General features: G+C 36.2%; 1 protein-coding gene across 2 annotated transcripts in view; it reads right to left on the bottom strand.

The window, feature by feature from the left end:
- Nucleotides 1-19,567, bottom strand: part of LOC106051026 (zinc metalloproteinase-disintegrin-like VMP-III) — an 89,886-nt gene that overhangs the window by 43,211 nt on the left and 27,108 nt on the right. For both annotated transcript variants that reach the window (XM_056043479.1, XM_056043480.1), the window contains exons 2-11: nt 17,930-18,189; nt 17,505-17,600; nt 15,605-15,752; nt 14,995-15,127; nt 12,807-12,879; nt 11,755-11,832; nt 6,383-6,537; nt 5,517-5,569; nt 3,428-3,539; nt 142-315 (exon numbers count right to left, since the gene is read on the bottom strand). In XM_056043479.1, the coding sequence (XP_055899454.1) occupies nt 142-315; nt 3,428-3,539; nt 5,517-5,569; nt 6,383-6,537; nt 11,755-11,832; nt 12,807-12,879; nt 14,995-15,127; nt 15,605-15,752; nt 17,505-17,600; nt 17,930-18,189 (1,282 nt within the window). The remainder of the gene's footprint in view (nt 1-141; nt 316-3,427; nt 3,540-5,516; nt 5,570-6,382; nt 6,538-11,754; nt 11,833-12,806; nt 12,880-14,994; nt 15,128-15,604; nt 15,753-17,504; nt 17,601-17,929; nt 18,190-19,567) is intronic.

The raw sequence follows: 19,567 nt of genomic DNA, 5'->3' as shown, positions 1-19,567 counted from the left end.
TAAGTACAGAGAACAAGCCTGACAGACAAACAGTATAAAGACAAATTGAAAGAGATAAATAAGTACAGAGAACAAGCCAGACAGACAAACAGTATAAAGACAATGTGAAAGAGATATGTGTTAGCTTGATGTAAAACTTACGTCGTGTTTGTTTCCAAGGCCCGCAACTTGATTAAAATGGCAGCAGACGAACAGGCGGAAAACTTCCATGGGTTTAAAACGTTCAAGCTGTTAGCGTCGTAGTTACTGTCAGACATTAGGAACCTGTCTCTGGAGGAACAATTATTTCTTTCTCCATCGTGGGTTGACCCGAGACTGAAAGTAACACATCGATGTTTTAAATAGACTAACTACAGACTACATTTGGTCAAACCACTACATTCATTAGTTCACTGCATTTAGTCAGTTCATTGTGTTTCGTCAAACCACTACATTCATTAGTTCACTGCATTTAGTCAGTTCATTGTGTTTCGTCAAACCTCTACATTCATTAGTTCACTGCATTTAGTCAGTTCATTGTATTTCGTCAAACCTCTACATTCATTAGTTCACTGCATTTAGTCAGTTCATTGTGTTTCGTCAAACCTCTACATTCATTAGTTCACTGCATTTAGTCAGTTCATTGTGTTTCGTCAAACCTCTACATTCATTAGTTCACCGCATTTAGTCAGTTCATTGTATTTCGTCAAACCTCTACATTCATTAGTTCACTGCATTTAGTCAGTTCATTGTATTTCGTCAAACCTCTACATTCATTAGTTCACTGCATTTAGTCAGTTCATTGTATTTCGTTAAACCTCTACATTCATTAGTTCACTGCATTTAGTCAATTCATTGTATTTCGTCAAACCTCTACATTCATTAGTTCACTGCATTTAGTCAGTTCATTGTATTTCGTCAAACCTCTACATTCATTAGTTCACTGCATTTAGTCAGTTCATTGTATTCGTCAAACCTCTACATTCATTAGTTCACTGCATTTAGTCAGTTCATTGTATTTCGTCAAACCACTACATTCGGTCCCTCTATAGTTTCATCCAAATATATTCACACCAAAGTGAACTTTATATCTTTATAAGAAATATATGCCTTAGGTTGCTTGCTAATCGCTTGGTGTGTAGGGATGAAGCCTATAAGAATCCCACTGTATACAGATACATGCTGTTATATTCTTTCGGAAAATGCGTTCGATGAGTAGCCCATTGATAGTCCATTAGTAAGCCTAATACACGGTAGAGTATGTCAATAACCACGCTCTTCATGCTTCTTTATACAAATCTTGTAATAATTTACATTTTTAATACAAGTCTTGGTACTATCCATGCGGCCCTATCACTGGCCCTATCACTGTCCCTATCACTGTCCCTATCACTGGCCCTATCACTGGCCCTATCACTGGCCCTATCACTGTCCCTATCACTGGCCCTATCACTGTCCCTATCACTGTCCCTATCACTGGCCCTATCACTGTCCCTATCACTGGCCCTATCACTGGCCCTATCACTGGCCCTATCACTGGCCCTATCACTGGCCCTATCACTGGCCCTATCACTGGCCCTATCACTGGCCCTATCACTGGCCCTATCACTGGCCCTATCACTGGCCCTATCACTGGCCCTATCGGCCCACCGCACGTTTTCCCGAACGACCCTGTACCCAAGTACCTTGGTGTAACTTAAAATCGCAAACTAAAAATGTGTGAGCACATCCAGGAAGGTGCAAGAAAGGCCTCACTGAAACGTTGCATTGTGCGGAAAATGGCATCCACTAAGTGGGGAGCCCGAACAGACATGCTTCGATCACTGTATTTGGGAGCAGTTCAATCACACGTTCAATCTACCTGTGCAAATCTATGGCTCTAGACCAGCTATTGAACAGCCTGATAAGATACAGTCCCGAGCACTAAGATTTGTCTGTGGAACAAGCCCAGTAAATGCAGCTGAAATATTGGCTAATATAGGTCCACTAACCCTTAGGAGGGAGCGGTCAATACTAACTTACTTTAAAAGTCTGGATGAATGCCTCCCAGCTAGAAAACTAGAAGATGATGTACTCGGCATTTCCCTTAGTCGCCCATTAAAAAGCAACGCTTTATATTGGAGGCAGCCAGCCACGTAGTTCGCTGATATTTCTTCTGCCATGAAGTTTGCTAGTATTTCCTCTGCCACGCGGTTTGCATGTATCTCCTCTGCCACGCGGTTTGCATGTATCTCCTCTGCCACGCGGTTTGCATGTATCTCCTCTGCCACGCGGTTTGCATGTATCTCCTCTGAATCTTTGACTTCATCGATCAGGGTTTTCCGGAGACGAGCTATGAGCGTCTCCCTCCTACCACCGATTTTTAAACCTCGGTACCGAAGTTCTTGTTTAAGTTTTTTAATTAATAGGTGGTCTAATGATTTCAAAGTCGCCAAAATCCCACTTCCGACACCAATTGTTATAAATTTACGATTTACAGGTTTAATTATGACCCAAGTAATAAAATAAAGAGCGAATAAAGCAATGTTCAGAACAGCATCTTCTTTTCACTTAGAATCACAGCTTTTCATCAACACCCTAGAGCCTGTCTCTCTTACGCAAAACATACTAAATATGTGCTCCTTTAGAGTTCCCAACGTGCATCACAGGATTTCAACAACATTCTGAAACCTGGTACAACCCAACTTTTGATTTTCTGAAAGCCATCGATTTTATTTTTAATGAAATATTAAAGCCGATTTTTTTCCATAAAATAATTTAAAAAAAAAATTAAATTAGCCTCTACTATTAAAAGAAAAAAAAATACAACCTAGTTGTCGCACTCTATAATTCAAAATTGGATTATTACGGAAGGAATCTAACATATAGATCTATCTAAACACTTAGTCAGTTTACTAACCTGTGCCCCAGTTCATGAGCTAACATATAGATCTATCTAAACACTTAGTCAGTTTACTAACCTGTGCCCCAGTTCATGAGCTAACATATAGATCTATCTAAACACTTAGTCAGTTTACTAACCTGTGCCCCAGTTCATGAGCTAACATATAGATCTATCTAAACACTTAGTCAGTTTACTAACCTGTGCCCCAGTTCATGAGCTAACATATAGATCTATCTAAACACTTAGTCAGTTTACTAACCTGTGCCCCAGTTCATGAGCTAACATATAGATCTATCTAAACACTTAGTCAGTTTACTAACCTGTGCCCCAGTTCATGAGCTAACATATAGATCTATCTAAACACTTAGTCAGTTTACTAACCTGTGCCCCAGTTCATGAGCTAACATATAGATCTATCTAAACACTTAGTCAGTTTACTAACCTGTGCCCCAGTTCATGAGCTAACATATAGATCTATCTAAACACTTAGTCAGTTTACTAACCTGTGCCCCAGTTCATGAGCTAACATATAGATCTATCTAAACACTTAGTCAGTTTACTAACCTGTGCCCCAGTTCATGAGCTAACACACCTTCACTTTGGTAACCACCTTTATCTTCGATTATCGAAGAGCTCTCTCCATTTGTGTTACATATGCTTGAGACATAGGCAAGACCTGGAAAGACAGAAACAAAATGTGTTGTGGACTTTCACAAGAATTTTATGAAAGAATACAATACAACTTACGTTCGGTAAAGACTGTACTTTATGGTTGTTATTGTGTGTGTTTTTTTTTTTTTTGGGGGGGGGATATACTTGGATACACTACTGTTTGTGGAGATAAGCTGTTCTATATAAGATGCGTTTCTAGATCTAGATTTATGACTGACAAAAACAATGTGTCAAGACTGGACTAAAGAGAGTGATACTTCTTTCAAACTGTTCCACAGGAAGAGCCGAGCTTTAATGATTTCATGATCAGGGCTTCTAGACTTTACAAATAAAAATTATGTGTAGTGCAGGGGTTCATTATTATATGCTAGGATGCAGAGAGTAATTCAAAGAAGAGTGTGATTTGTTGAAAACTGTACAATACTGGCCCTTCAATTTTGGGTTGCAAAGAAAACAAAAGTGGGGAGGTTTAAAAGTTCGTTATTGGGAATGTGGGATTGCTATTGGAGGATGTCAGCCAAATTATGTGATGACTATAGAATGGCCAAAACGAGCCTTGCTAGGGGAGAGGTGTTTCATTGAAAATGTTTGTCTACTGTGTGAGTGTGTGTTTGGTGGGCAGACAACTGATGAGCCTTGTCACAGTCTTAGTTGACATTGCATGATCTAAAGTTCACGTCATGTTAAGAGTTCAAAAGACAAGTGGAATTCCTGATGTAGAAAACAGGAAGTAGAGTGAATAGAGTTGACTTTGAGTTGAGTCAAGTCAAGTCAAGTCAGTAAGGTCTTGCTCCCGGTACAGGAAGGTTGGACGTCTCTTCCTGGACTGGTGTATATATATGCATATAGCATGAAAGTCGATGGACTAGTCATTGTTGATTAATAATATTTGAGAGTTGATTTCATAATGTGCTTATTGGATATTAAGGTATTATTCGTATTTCAATGGATATCTATAGTTGAAGCTCCAGTGTCACTAGTAGTAATTGTTCTTATTGTTACCCGCTGAGATGCGGACGTGATTGATACTTTTGATACCGCCGTTATGCGGATAGGATTATTATTTCTTGACTTGTAGCACTAACAAGGAGTGCAGTATATTATTATTATGTTGTAAATAAAATCTTCATGTTGTCTGCTGAACGGACTTGAGTCAGTCGTATAGTGTTTGTCTCGTCACGTGTCTAGAGTACTTCAGGAAGTAAGAACCCAGTATTACACCATTCAATCAGTCTCTAATATTCAACGTTCATTGACAAGCCTAAGAAGTGTTTGTGCATATTCTTTATCAGGAGGTTTCAACCATTGTGTAGCACGGGTATCTGTTCGTCACTATATAATAAACAAGGATCTGATCTTGTATCATTATAAACAAAATGAGCAACATTTTTAAAAATCCTTAAAAAAAAGAGCTTATTTAAGGGGAAGTACTCCGCACTTACAACTATATAACTCAAGAATGTATAAGTTATTTCCCTTTTCGATCTCAAACAATAATCAATCACCAACACCTAATTAACTAACTGGTTATTTTATTAATGATTCATGTTTTCTTAGATAAGTTTCAACTTGATCCGAGAATGGGTGTGAAAGAACTAACGGATACAGTTATTTAAATAGACTAAATCCGACATATTTAACCCTAGCTGTGAAATACTGAAGGATTAGTTTACTTGTCGTTATCAATTCAAAAAATAAATAACCAGTAATTAATTAACTAATTGGGTATTTTTTTTTACTGATTCATGTATTGTCTACGCCAATAAATAATTGTGCCAAGTTTCAACTCTATGAGTAGGTGTGGGAGAGTTAAAGTGGTCAAACATTTGACCAGACAGACACAGTGAGTTGATATAGTGTTTGCTAGAAGGTTTCATCTTGTATATCAATAGAAACAAAACGTCTCGTCACGTGTTCCCTTGCACCTCCAGAAATCACAAACTATTTGTAGAGTTTCACTTCCTATTAGTCTGCTGGTTACCTTTAGTGATGTTGAAGCGAATTCCTTGGTCGTTCCCTCCATAGATGTTATATCTGTCAATAGAGATTGAGTTCATGACAAGATGCCATAATTGAACTTTTATACTGTACTAGTGATACAACATGGACACACATTCATTAATTAGTCCAAGCTTTAAAGCATTTATAAACTTTTTTGTCCAAACTAAATTCTGCGACAAACATCTTTCAAAAGACATCATCAAAGCTTGGGGTCTAAGGTTTATGTCAAGCCAATCTTTAGATTGATTTAGCTTCATATCTCGAACGAGGAGAACTTAGAGCAGCCCGCCTCACTTTATCAAGTTTATTGCAGAGCCTATCAGACCCCAAAGGGAACTATGTTTTTCTAGATCTGACCCCCAGGATGAATTATGTTTTTCTAGATCTTACCCCAAGGAGGATCTATGTTTTTCTAGTTCTGCGCCGAAGGTTTTCTAGATCTGTGGCTAAGGACGAACAATGATTTTTAGATTTCAATCTTAGGATAGACAAAGGTATACTAGATCTGCACCTAGAAATATCTACTCCTAAGCCTGACATATAGTTTTCTAGAACTGCGCATTCCTAGTTGTAACCAAGATGATTCTAAAACTGTGCATTCCTAGTTGTAACCAAGATGATTCTAAAACTGTGCATTCCTAGCTGTAACCAAGATGATTCTAAAACTATGCATTCCTAGTTGTAACCAAGATGATTCTAAAACTGTGCATTCCTAGCTGTAAGCGAGATGAATCTAGAACGCGCATTCCTAGCTGTAAGCGAGATGAATCTAGAACGCGCATTCCTAGCTGTAACCAAGATGAACCTAGAACGCACATTCCTAACTTGTCACCCAGCAGTACTTACGCCGTGAGTAAAAAGGCGTGGTCATATTTCAATATTTCTGAAGACTTGGTGTTGAGCCAGTCCTTGAACGATGCCAGGAGTTTTGTGGCATTGATGCTGACCTCATTGTTGTTAGACTCCAAGATGTTGTTGTTCCAGACGGATGTGTTGTCACCCTGTCAGATCAAACAAAGACAATAGAAAGTCCAAATATACAAAAATACTTTAAAAAAACAATTAATAGAAAATTGCATCCATTATTTTGAATCCATCATGTCATTCATTTTTAATAGTTCTACAGTAATAATTATATACATTTTTGCGATTCGAAATATTTTAGTGTTTTTTGTTTAGTGCAATTTCATGCTTTTAGCTTTCTCAATGCGTTTTGATTCTAGCACTTGTCTGGACATTTTTGAATATAATGACCACTAAGTCGGCGAAGTGCATAAGAAAATAGAAGTGTTTATAGTTATCTTATAAAATACAGTCTTTACTTCACGCGTCCATCTAGGTCATGCATGTTTACCAATGACTTAAATTCTGCCAAGTCAATGGTTTTCCTGGCTGGCTCAGGCAACCCATTCCACGCTTTAATTGCACTAGGGAAGAAGGAGTATTTGTACAAATTTGTCCTAGCATATATATCTATTATTGGTATCAAATGTTTAGGCAAGGACATAATTCTTACACAAAGTTTATCTTCACTTACCTTGTACTGTCTCAATTAAAACGAAATTAATTAATTATGACTAATTAATAAAATGATTAGTACACTTTTTCGATAGATTCATGTTTTGTTAGGGGCAATGAATAATTGTACAAAGTTTCAACTTGATCCGTGAATGGGAAGTGGGTGAAATCACGTCTACAAGATTACACTTAGACAAATTTTGCTTCTACACGAGTCATAGTTGTGAAATTGTTTATAAATTATAAATGAGCCGTCAACAAAATTATTGGCTTTGAGTTCCCCATGTCAGACATTGTGATCGTTAAGGCAGATTATTTAAAGGTCATTTGTTTCTGTGACCTACGGTTATTGAGGGTATCATGTGGCCAGCACAACAAACAACCGGTAATGCCACTTACCAAGCAATGAACCAGACTGCCTTTGATATTCCATGGCGTGAACAAAACCGAATGACGGACTTGGACTTTCCCGATGACGTTGCACTACTCGGGTCTACAAATAAATGCATTCAAGAAATGACGGAGAGCCTAGACAGAGAGACACACAAAATTGGCCTCCGCATAAACTTGGATAAGACTAAAATTTTGCGAGTGGGTTATATGGCAAAGGGTGCCCCCGAAAAACTTTGCGAGTCAAGGCTTGATGAATTGGACAAGTTCACGTATCTTGGCATCATCATAACAAATGATTGGGATGCCTACCATGATGTAGCGTGTCGAATAGGAAAGGCAGGGGGCATTTTACAAAGGCTGCAGTCTATTTGGACAAGCCAAAGCCATTGGACTCGAGACAAAAATACAACTTCTTCAACACAATCGTCATTCCAACTGCAATATATGCATGTGAGACATGGAAGTCATCTGTCAAAATTGAGAAAAGACTAAATGTAGCTCAACAGAGATGGCTGAGACGGATTTTGGGAGTCAGTTACAGAGATCGGGTCTCAAACAAGGAAATCCTTTGCTGAACTGGGAGTCGAACACTAAGTGAGGTTGGGACAGATCTTTATGGAGACAGCTTGCCACCCAATGCGCCGAACGGTGCGGGAGGACCTAAGTCTAAGTAAGTCAAAATTAAAGCAAATTACACTCACACAATTCTATGAGTGTTGCCGGGGGTGGAGGAGTTGACTTTACCTCCGCCCCCCCCCCCGGGGCTCTATGTTTAAAACCCCCTCCAGATGGTTTTGAGTGTAAACCCTCCTATAGATAGTTTTGTGGTTTAAAACCCCCTCTTCATTATTATTCTAAAGCAAAGTACAGTCACAAAATTCTACGAGTGTAGCTAAAGGGGTTTTGAGTTTGTTTAAAAAAAATGTTCAGAGATTTTTTAGTTTAACCCCCCCCCCCCCCAACAGATGTTTTTATTGATAAAACTTCCCCTTTCAATATAAAATCTAAAGCAAACTAGTCACCAAATTCCATTAGCGTAGTCAAGAGAAGTTACACATTTCTACCAGTGGCTGGGCTCCATTAATAAGGTGCATTTGAATTAAACTTTTTTAAAACAGAATAATGCACTGTAGATACCTCTGAATATGCATTTTTTTTGTTTTAAATACCGGAAATAATGCTTGACGGCGGGACTCCGCCCCGAACTCCACTTAGGGTGCTATCAGTGCTCCCCCAGACCCACTAGCTGTCAAGGGCAGGGTGTCTACAATCTTTCCACTAACTCCAGGAATAACTTATTCTAGGGTACAATGAACGTCTTCCAAAAGATTGAAGGGTTGGAATATTATAACGATTAATAGCTACGCGCGCGCGAGCACACACACATATATATATATATATATATATATATATATATATATATATATATATATATATATATATATATATATATATATATATATATATATATATAAAGGGGGATAACAAAAATCCCCCCCAAACCCTACCCGGAAAAAAAAACCTGGCTAAGCCCATGATTCAAACAATAGTGTCTTGCCTGCATTTTGTGTGTCTGTGTGCAGTAAAACGCATTTTATGTCCTTTGTTACATTATTTCTAGAAAATTTCTTTAAAATAACTTTTGGGTCGCAGCGACACGCGGCTCCAGCATGCGGGTGTAAAAATTTCCTGAAAATTAAAAATTTGCCAAGTCTGTTTAAATTGGGTTTGAAGTTGTTTTTTTCTAACATATATTACATTTAATTTCATGACAAAAGGTTCAGAAATGTCTTTCTTGAAAATAGATTGTTCCGTTTTGTTTTGTTTTTTAAGTGAAAAACAAATTTATGCCAAATGACTCTTTAAAATCACTTTTCAGACTTGTATCGCCTGAAATTTTCTTTCTTGACGTGTGTTATGCTCTCTGGACTGTCGTTTAATGATTACAATGGTCCCGTGTTCAAACCCTGTCGCTGCTGTTTTGCGGGAGGTTTTGGGCTAGGATGTAATTATCTTCAAAACTTCGGCACTTTCGAAACATCTGAAACAAAACACACATGTCCAGATCCAGTAGTCTCCTTATCGATATTCGCTTATACTGGAAAGTAGTACAGATATAATACAGATATAATACATTTATAATACATTTATAATACAGATATAATACATTTATAATACAGATATAATACAGATATAATACAGATATAATACAAATATAATACAGATATAATACAGATATAATACAGATGATAATACAGATATAATACAGATATAATACAGATATAATACATTTATAATACAGATATAATACAGATATAATACAGATATAATACAGATATAATACAGATGATAATACAGATGATAATACAGATATAATACAGATATAATACAGATATAATACAGATGATAATACAGATATAATACAGATATAATACAGATATAATACAGATATAATACAGATATAATACATTTATAATACATATATAATACAGATATAATACAGATATAATACAGATATAATACAGATGATAATACATATATAATACAGATATAATACAGATACAATACAGATGATAATACAGATATAATACAGATATAATACAGATATAATACATTTATAATACATTTATAATACAGATATAATACAGATATAATACATTTATAATACAGATATAATACAGATATAATACAGATATAATACAAATATAATACAGATATAATACAGATATAATACAGATATAATACAGATATAATACAGATATAATACAAATATAATACAGATATAATACAGATATAATACAGATATAATACAGATATAATACAGATATAATACAGATGATAATACAGATATAATACAGATATAATACAGATATAATACAGATATAATACAGATGATAATACAGATATAATACATTTATAATACAGATATAATACATTTATAATACAGATATAATACAGATATAATACAGATATAATACAGATGATAATACAGACATAATACAGATATAATACAGATATAATACAGATATAATACAGATGATAATACAGATATAATACAGATATAATACAGATGATAATACAGATATAATACAGATGATAATACAGATATAATACAGATGATAATACAGATATAATACAGATATAATACAGATATAATACAGATATAATACAGATGATAATACAGATATAATACAGATATAATACAGATATAATACAGATGATAATACAGATATAATACAGATATAATACAGATGATAATACAGATGATAATACAGATATAATAAAGATATAATACAGATATAATACAGATATAATACAGATGATAATACAGATATAATACAGATATAATACAGATATAATACAGATATAATACAGATGATAATACAGATATAATACAGATATAATACAGATATAATACAGATATAATACAGATATAATACAGATTGTAATAGATCACGCTGACTACTCAGTTGTGTATTTATAAGATTAAAAATCTAGGATAATGTCTGTAGTTGCGGTATTACTTTAATTTATCAAAACAAGGTCATTCCTTGAATTTTCTTAATCATTGGGTGTATCTGTTGAGGGCCGCCTCTGAGATTCTAATCTTCTAAAAATGAAGTCAATGTATTGAATTCACCTGGTGCTACGTGCATGACTACCCTGTCGACATGGAGTTGCAATGAAAACATAATTCTCTAATCGTCTTCATCGATTCTGACAAAACTTCTACTAACTCATTCTGTCTGTCTGGTACAAATGTTTGTACACGTTATTGCTGCCACTTCCCATTCTCGGATCAAGTTGAAACGTTTCACACCTAATAATTGTTCCTAAAAAAATCACGACTCAATCAAAAAATTATCCAATAAGTTAATTACTTGGTTGTAATTAATTAATTGTGTTTGACATCGAAAAAGGAAAATTAATTGAACAGTAATGGGAAATAGTTTGCTTGTTTTGTTTAATACATCTCAAATATATTCATAGATGCCACAATTAGTCATGGTCTACACAAAGTGTGACTGTTATTATAAGTGTTTTTCCCACATATATAGTCAAGTTTTAAAAGAAAATACATGGGAAAATGTGAGTAATTCAGTAGCTATTTGGTGTCTATGCTCTATGTTATGTGACATATAGCGCGCCTATAAATCTTCCAAGTTTTCACAAAGATCTTCATGTAACAAAATATCTGAAGGATGAAATAGTTCTCAAATTGGTTGAATTGCGATTTAGGTTTCAGCTGGTGTGTGATACAACTTCCAATTGTTACCTTATTACACTGGAATAATCCCATAGGTTACCTTAGAAATGTGTGGCTCCAACAGATGAACTTTCAGTCGAATACCCTCCAATGACAAAGTCTCAAGACGCATGTTGACCTGAATGTGGACAAGATTACAAGAATTTAAAGTGTCTGACGTATGTATTGTAACTTATTAGATCTATATACTTTTTTGTAAACTCATTATTAGCGGCCCCCGAAAGGGGAAAAGACGCTATTAGTTTTGTGTGAAATGTCTGTCCGTCTGTCCCGTTTAGATATCGTAAACTAGAAAAGATAATGAACATCCGACATCACAATATTTTAGACCATTCAAAGTTCTGATGCAACGGCTTTTTTTTTCTGAAAGCGAAAAATCTAATTTTTAAAATCAGTTATGCAAGCAGTTTTTTAAAGAGAAAAAGCTAATTAGAATGCATTATAAGTTAGACCTAATTTAAAACGAATAATTATCTTGTTAACTTCATTATCCTAATGATTCTTTAATAGCGGAAATTTTTTCTTTCTTTTTTTTAGTAGGGCCAGGGGAGGCGCGGTGGCTGAGCGATAGGCCTAAAGCTTGGGGGTACCGGGTTCGAATCCTGGTGAAGACTGGGATTTTCAACTTTAGAATCTTTGGGCGCCTCTGAGTCCACTCAGCTCTAATGGGTACCTGACATTAGTTGGGGAAAATTAAAGGCGGTTGGTCGTTAACCGTAGGCAACTAAAACAGATGAACTTTACATCATCTGCCCTATAGACCACAAGGTCTGAAAGGGGAACTAGTTAGGCCAGGTTCACATCTAACTTTACATTCACTTTCACCTATCCTTTAGATCTGCGGGAAAGTTGGGGCACTACACAAGATCTGTTAACCTTCTTTCTCCATTCTTATCTCTCATTTGTCTGATATAATTTCATTCGGATGTTCTTTCTGAAAATATTGAAGCCTGTCTTGGTGGACCACTTCGGGGGCCGATTTTGAGTTTGTGTTTCCACACAAACTGTCTTTTGTAACCTTGTTTAACATTATTATTACAATAAAAAAAAATAACTCATTATAATTAATAGCCTACTGAATATAAATCTTACTGAAGTCAGTATGTTGGCTATGTAATTTGTTATAGCTTTGATAGCCTCAGAGTCATTTCTGTTGATCAAGAACCTGAGAAAATAGACATAATAATGTACAAACAAACTTCAAACTAAAACATGAAGAAATATTTGACTTTTTACAAAAACTGTGACATATACAACAACGTAACTGGGATAGTGAGACTTTCCTTTCTAGAAGATGAAACAAAGACTGCTTGCTCTATGGCCTGCGTGGAAGTCTACAGAAACTCAAATAGAGCGACGATCTTTTTTTAACTTTATCTTTTCCCTATCCCTTAGTCTGTTGGACCGTTGAGCCGCCTTGTAAGATTTGTCAACCATCTTTCTCCATTCCTCTCTGTCTTTTGCCTTAGATAGAATCTCTTATATTCTAGCTAGATATTACAAATGCTTTAGAATGTTCGCGTAGATTTTAGCAACAACTATAACATAAAATTCTAGGGATAGAATACATTTAAATTAGTCAGTGTGGTTCTAGTGTAAATAATTTCAATAAATTACATTTTAGACCGAACAGTTATGTTGTAAGAAACTAATAAAATATTGAGGCTTCAGCTTATTTCCAGTTCATCGCCTGTGTTTTAGCATGTATTCCTTCTTCAAACTTGAATCGCCTTCAAGTGACAACAGCTAAGTGGCTGATAGCGATGTTCCACTTTATGCTGATAGCGATGTTCCACTGTATGCTGATAGCGATGTTCCACTTTATGCTGATAGCGATGTTCCACTGTATGCTGATAGCGAAGCGATGTTCCACTGTATGCTGATAGCGATGTTCCACTTTATGCTGATAGCGATGTTCCACTGTATGCTGATAGCGATGTTCCACTGTATGCTGATAGCGATGTTCCACTTTATGCTGATAGCGATGTTCCACTTTATGCTGATAGCGATGTTCCACTGTATGCTGATAGCGAAGCGATGTTCCACTGTATGCTGATAGCGATGTTCCACTGTATGCTGATAGCGATGTTCCACTGTATGCTGATAGCGATGTTCCACTGTATGCTGATAGCGATGTTCCACTTTATGCTGATAGCGATGTTCCACTGTATGCTGATAGCGATGTTCCACTTTATGCTGATAGCGATGTTCCACTGTATGCTGATAGCGAAGCGATGTTCCACTGTATGCTGATAGCGATGTTCCACTTTATGCTGATAGCGATGTTCCACTGTATGCTGATAGCGATGTTCCACTTTATGCTGATAGCGATGTTCCACTGTATGCTGCTAGTGATGTTCCACTGTATGCTGATAGCGATGTTCCACTGTATGCTGATAGCGATGTTCCACTGTATGCTGATAGCGATGTTCCACTGTATGCTGATAGCGATGTTCCACTGTATGCTGCTAGTGATGTTCCACTGTATGCTGATAGCGATGTTCCACTGTATGCTGATAGCGATGTTCCACTGTATGCTGATAGCGATGTTCCACTGTATGCTGATAGCGATGTTCCACTTTATGCTGATAGCGATGTTCCACTTTATGCTGATAGCGAAGCGATGTTCCACTGTATGCTGATAGCGATGTTCCACTTTATGCTGATAGCGATGTTCCACTTTATGCTGATAGCGATGTTCCACTTTATGCTGATAGCGAAGCGATGTTCCACTTTATGCTGATAGCGATGTTCCACTTTATGCTGATAGCGATGTTCCACTGTATGCTGCTAGTGATGTTCCACTGTATGCTGATAGCGATGTTCCACTGTATGCTGATAGCGATGTTCCACTGTATGCTGATAGCGATGTTCCACTGTATGCTGATAGCGATGTTCCACTTTATGCTGATAGCGATGTTCCACTTTATGCTGATAGCGAAGCGATGTTCCACTGTATGCTGATAGCGATGTTCCACTTTATGCTGATAGCGATGTTCCACTTTATGCTGATAGCGATGTTCCACTGTATGCTGATAGCGATGTTCCACTTTATGCTGATAGCGATGTTCCACTTTATGCTGATAGCGATGTTCCACTGTATGCTGATAGCGATGTTCCACTGTATGCTAATAGCGATGTTCCACTGTATGCTGATAGCGATGTTCCACTGTATGCTGCTAGTGATGTTCAAATGTACGCTGCTAGTTATGTCCCACTGTACACACCACCACCACCACCACCACCACCAAACACTTTCTCTGCTATCACCTCTTCTTACTTTCTATAAATAGACACATCCACAACAGGCAGAACGTCAATGTGGTAAACTGTTGATGTTTCTCGTTTCTCTCTGGTCAGTGTTTGGTCACTCAGTGACCAAGCTGTGTATTCCTCACTGGTAGATGGTAAATCTATAGAAAAGAAATATACAAGAACTCTTATAAAATATCACTGAAAGCAAATACAAGTAGACAATCACTCTAACATTTACCACAAAATATACATAAAATAATAATAATAATTATTATTATTATTATTGTTGACAAAAGTAAAAGAAACCAATTTCATTGCCGTCTCCTTAGCAACGTCAATAATTAGTCAATAGTGAAAAAAGTCAGTAATACGGTAGAGACCCTAGTGCAGTCGGTAGTGAGATCATAAAGGCCCTAATGCAGTCAGTAATGAGGAATAGTCATTTCTGAGATACATCGTAAGCTCAGGTTTACATCAAGGAGTTTATCTTTATGTTAAGAAGCGCAGTTGCATTGAGGCTGTCTGCGTTACTGGAGCTTTACATCATGGAAGTCGGCTTTACGTCAAGGAGCACAGATAAGCATCATGGAAGTCAACTTGACATCAAACAGCTTAGCTTTCCACTTGCTTCTAACCTCGTTTCCAGGCAGAGTCTTCGGCGTTGTGTTCTTGGCTTCTGTCCAGCTCATGTACTGACGTCACAGTGTCTCTCAGGTCTTCAAACAGAAGACTCGATGGATGTTTTAACAGATACTTTATTCCCTTCACAAAGAAAGAGCCTTCCTGGAAATACAAATAGTCAGTCAGTTTAAGACGTCCCTTCAAAAACATCATTAGGCTGTGTATTCAATTAAATCATCCATTTAAGATATAAAGTAGAATGTATGCAGCATGCAGGCCTATGTATGTATGTATGTATGTATGTATGTATGTATGTATGTATGTATGTATGTATGTATGTTTGTATGTTTGTATATATGTATGTATGTATGCCCCGCATAGAAATCAAAACCGTTAGATCAATATTGATACAACTTGGCATAAATGTTCCTTAGATCATGGCGGAGACCGTAGTGTATGTTTAATGTCTCTCCCACAAGGCCCTTTTAAATTAAAAAAAAAATTAATCTCTATTAAAGAATGAAACTTGCAAACTAATTGGGTAAACCCAATATTCACAGTATTTTATATTATATATGAATATGTCGACGAAACTGATTAACCCATTCCATACTCCACTTTCATTTTCGTGGAAAAATATTAAACAAAATATTAAGGGAACATTCTCAGTAATACCCAAACTAAGTCCCGCAGGCCCCGGGTCATATCCGGCTAGTACATTTCTATTGAAGAAAATATAGATAAGCTACATTTAGAAGGTGTGTCTATTTATTTATCAGCTTTTGAGTATAGTCTCCCCTGTTGGTATAGATATCAAACGTTGTATTTGTTTAGTGCTGACCATAGGCTTAGTGGGAAACTTATTTGCAATAGATGCAGATCTAGTGATTTGTAAAATATAGGCTACTACTTGTAAAGTTGTGAATATAGGTTACTTGTAAAGTTGTGAATATAGGCTACTTGTAAAGTTGTGAATATAAGCTACTAGTAAAGTTGTGAATATAGGCTACTTGTAAAGTTGTGAATATAAGCTACTAGTAAAGTTGTGAATATAGGCTACTTGTAAAGTTGTGAATATAAGCTACTAGTAAAGTTGTGAATATAGGCTACTAGTTGTAAAGTTGTGAATATAGGCTACTTGTAAAGTTGTGAATATAGGCTACTTGTAAAGTTGTGAATATAGGCTACTTGTAAAGTTGTGAATATAGGCTACCAGTTGTAAAGTTGTGAATATAGGCTACTTGTAAAGTTGTGAATATAGGCTACTTGTAAAGTTGTCAATATAAGGCTACCAGTTGTAAAGTTGTGAATATAGGCTACTTGTAAAGTTGTGAATATAGGCTACCAGTTGTAAAGTTGTGAATATAGGCTACTTGTAAAGTTGTGAATATAGGCTACCAGTTGTAAAGTTGTGAATATAGGCTACTTGTAAAGTTGTGAATATAGGCTACTTGTAAAGTTGTGAATATAGGCTACTTGTAAAGTTGTGAATATAGGCTGCTACTTGTAAAGTTGTGAATATAGGCTACTTGTAAAGTTGTGAATATAGGCTGCTAGTTGTAAAGTTGTGAATATAGCTACTTGTAAAGTTGTGAATATAGGCTACTTGTAAAGTTGTGAATATAAGCTACTAGTAAAGTTGTGAATATAGGCTACCAGTTGTAAAGTTGTGAATGTAGGCTACCAGTTGTAAAGTTGTGAATATAAGCTACTAGTAAAGTTGTGAATATAGGCTACTTGTAAAGTTGTGAATATAAGCTAATAGTAAAGTTGTGAATATAGGCTACTAGTTGTAAAGTTGTGAATATAGGCTACTTGTAAAGTTGTGAATATAGGCTACTAGTTGTAAAGTTGTGAATATAGGCTACTAGTTGTAAATTTAACATATTGTATTTATGTGATTTTGTTATTTACCAATGTATACTTGAAACCATTGTCACCATTCCAACTGCATCCAACTGTCAGTATCATACCATGATGGTGGTTATAGTAACGCTGGACATTTTCATTCTGAGACAGAAGATATTATGACTTATTTATTTTTAAAAAGTTTATAAATTGTTACGTAGGACTTTACATTATGCTGATGCTGAAGGAACATTTTAACTTTGAGTTAAATAGCAAATATCCACAAGTGTAGACTTTTTCGGGAGCTTTGGGTAGACTCGTTTAGTCAGCCATATTAAATTAAAAATAGACATACACAATAATCCTGACATTGTGATAATTGTTGCATATAGCTAAAACCTAAGATTATGTAGAGTATTGAGAATGTATGGTCCATATCTCTCACGTGAGAGTTCTAGACCACACCTGTGTCCAGTGTGATTGTATCTTACCTGTAAAGTCTCCACTGGCACTGTCTCGAGATAGAATCTTCCTGAAGAGCCTTGCTGTATGACATGCACCTGTCTGACCGTGTGTCTTGCATCATTTTGGACCAGGCGGATCCTCCTTGGTAGGTCATGTAGCCCCTCTTTACTTTCCTGACCTGACAAACTGGACAGTTCGATGTCTAGGTCATAAGGCAATGAACAGCCACCATCCAACGAAGTATGGGATATATCCACATTGGCTAGTTTTATAAGCACCAGACTGCCTGGAGATTCAAATCAAGAAATACAACAATTAGATAACTCTCTTTTTCTCACACCCCCCCCCCTTCCCGGTGAGAAAGCTTTGCGCCAGGTTTATGTGAATAATTTCTTTTCTAATGTCCAAGACTTGAGTTCCGTTAGGGTAAGTGTTTTGGAAGCATGGAGTTCTTGGCCTGTATTGGGATGTACATACCATGAGCACAATAGCAGAGTCTCTGATCATTTTACTAGAGAGGATTTGGGCCTCTACCTTACAGAACAGAAATGTTTCCTTTTAGTTCAATGATGACGATGAAGAATACGATTATGATGATGATGTGTGTGAATAATTTAATAAATAATAATAGTAAATAATTTAATAAATCTGTTCTCAACAACTAGTTCTCGTAAAACTTAAGACCGGCAGCAACTTGTCAACAACGTACCAGCCAAAGGTGGCAAAGATTAAACATTCTTAGTATGTAAACAATTTAACTTGGTTGTACGAAGAGAGAGAGAGAGACATAGAGAAAATTAGAGAGAGTTTATCTGTATATATATATATATATATATATATATATATATATGTATGTATGTATGTATGTATGTATGTATGTATGTATATATATATGTGTGTGTGTGTGTGTGTGTGTGTGTGTGTGTGTGTGTGTGTGTGTGTGTGTGTGTGTGTGTGTGTGTGTGTGTGTGTGTGTGTGTGTGTGTGTGTGTGTGTGTGTGTGTGTGTGTGTGTGTGTGTGTGTGTGTGTGTGTGTGTGTGTGTGTGTGAGATGAGTAAAGGGAGATAACCTTAATAAAGCAATTATGGATTATCAAGGCAATAAAAGAGTCACAGCAACGTCAACTAAACAACGCTGAGTAGAACCAAACCTTCTCAAACAATTTTCTAAGTTTACATTTTTATTCTGTTGATTTTATTATGTCGCAATATGACAAGCTTCGTAAAGATATTATTCCGCACAGTGTGAAACATACATTAAAAATATTGAAATATTTCCATTGCACCATGATTATCGACGGTGGAATTCAAATATTAAAAACATTTTTTTCATTTTTAGTGGCCCCCAAAAGGGGAAAAGCCGCTGTAGTTTAGTGTGGTCTGTCTGTCACTCCGTCCGTCCAGGACCGGTGAAAAAAAGCACAGTCTTATTGGTATTGTTGTGCCGATGAGTTGTTTATTAAATGTAAAGTTGCTTTCAGTTTATTGTTAGATATCTAAGCTTTGCTCATAACTTTGCTTAGAGTTTTACGTAAATGTAATCTAGATTACATGTATTCTACGTTCTAAATCAGAAATGCAGATCTAGATCTAGATGTCTATATTATGAAAGTGCCAATAGATAATAAAACAAATACAATTTTACAAAGTCATTCTGGCCTAAT

Source organism: Biomphalaria glabrata, chromosome 10 (assembly GCF_947242115.1).
Source record: "Biomphalaria glabrata chromosome 10, xgBioGlab47.1, whole genome shotgun sequence".
NCBI lineage: Eukaryota > Metazoa > Mollusca > Gastropoda > Planorbidae > Biomphalaria > Biomphalaria glabrata.
The sequence above is the reverse complement of the archived record's forward strand: the minus strand, read 5'-3'. Positions and strand labels throughout refer to the sequence as shown.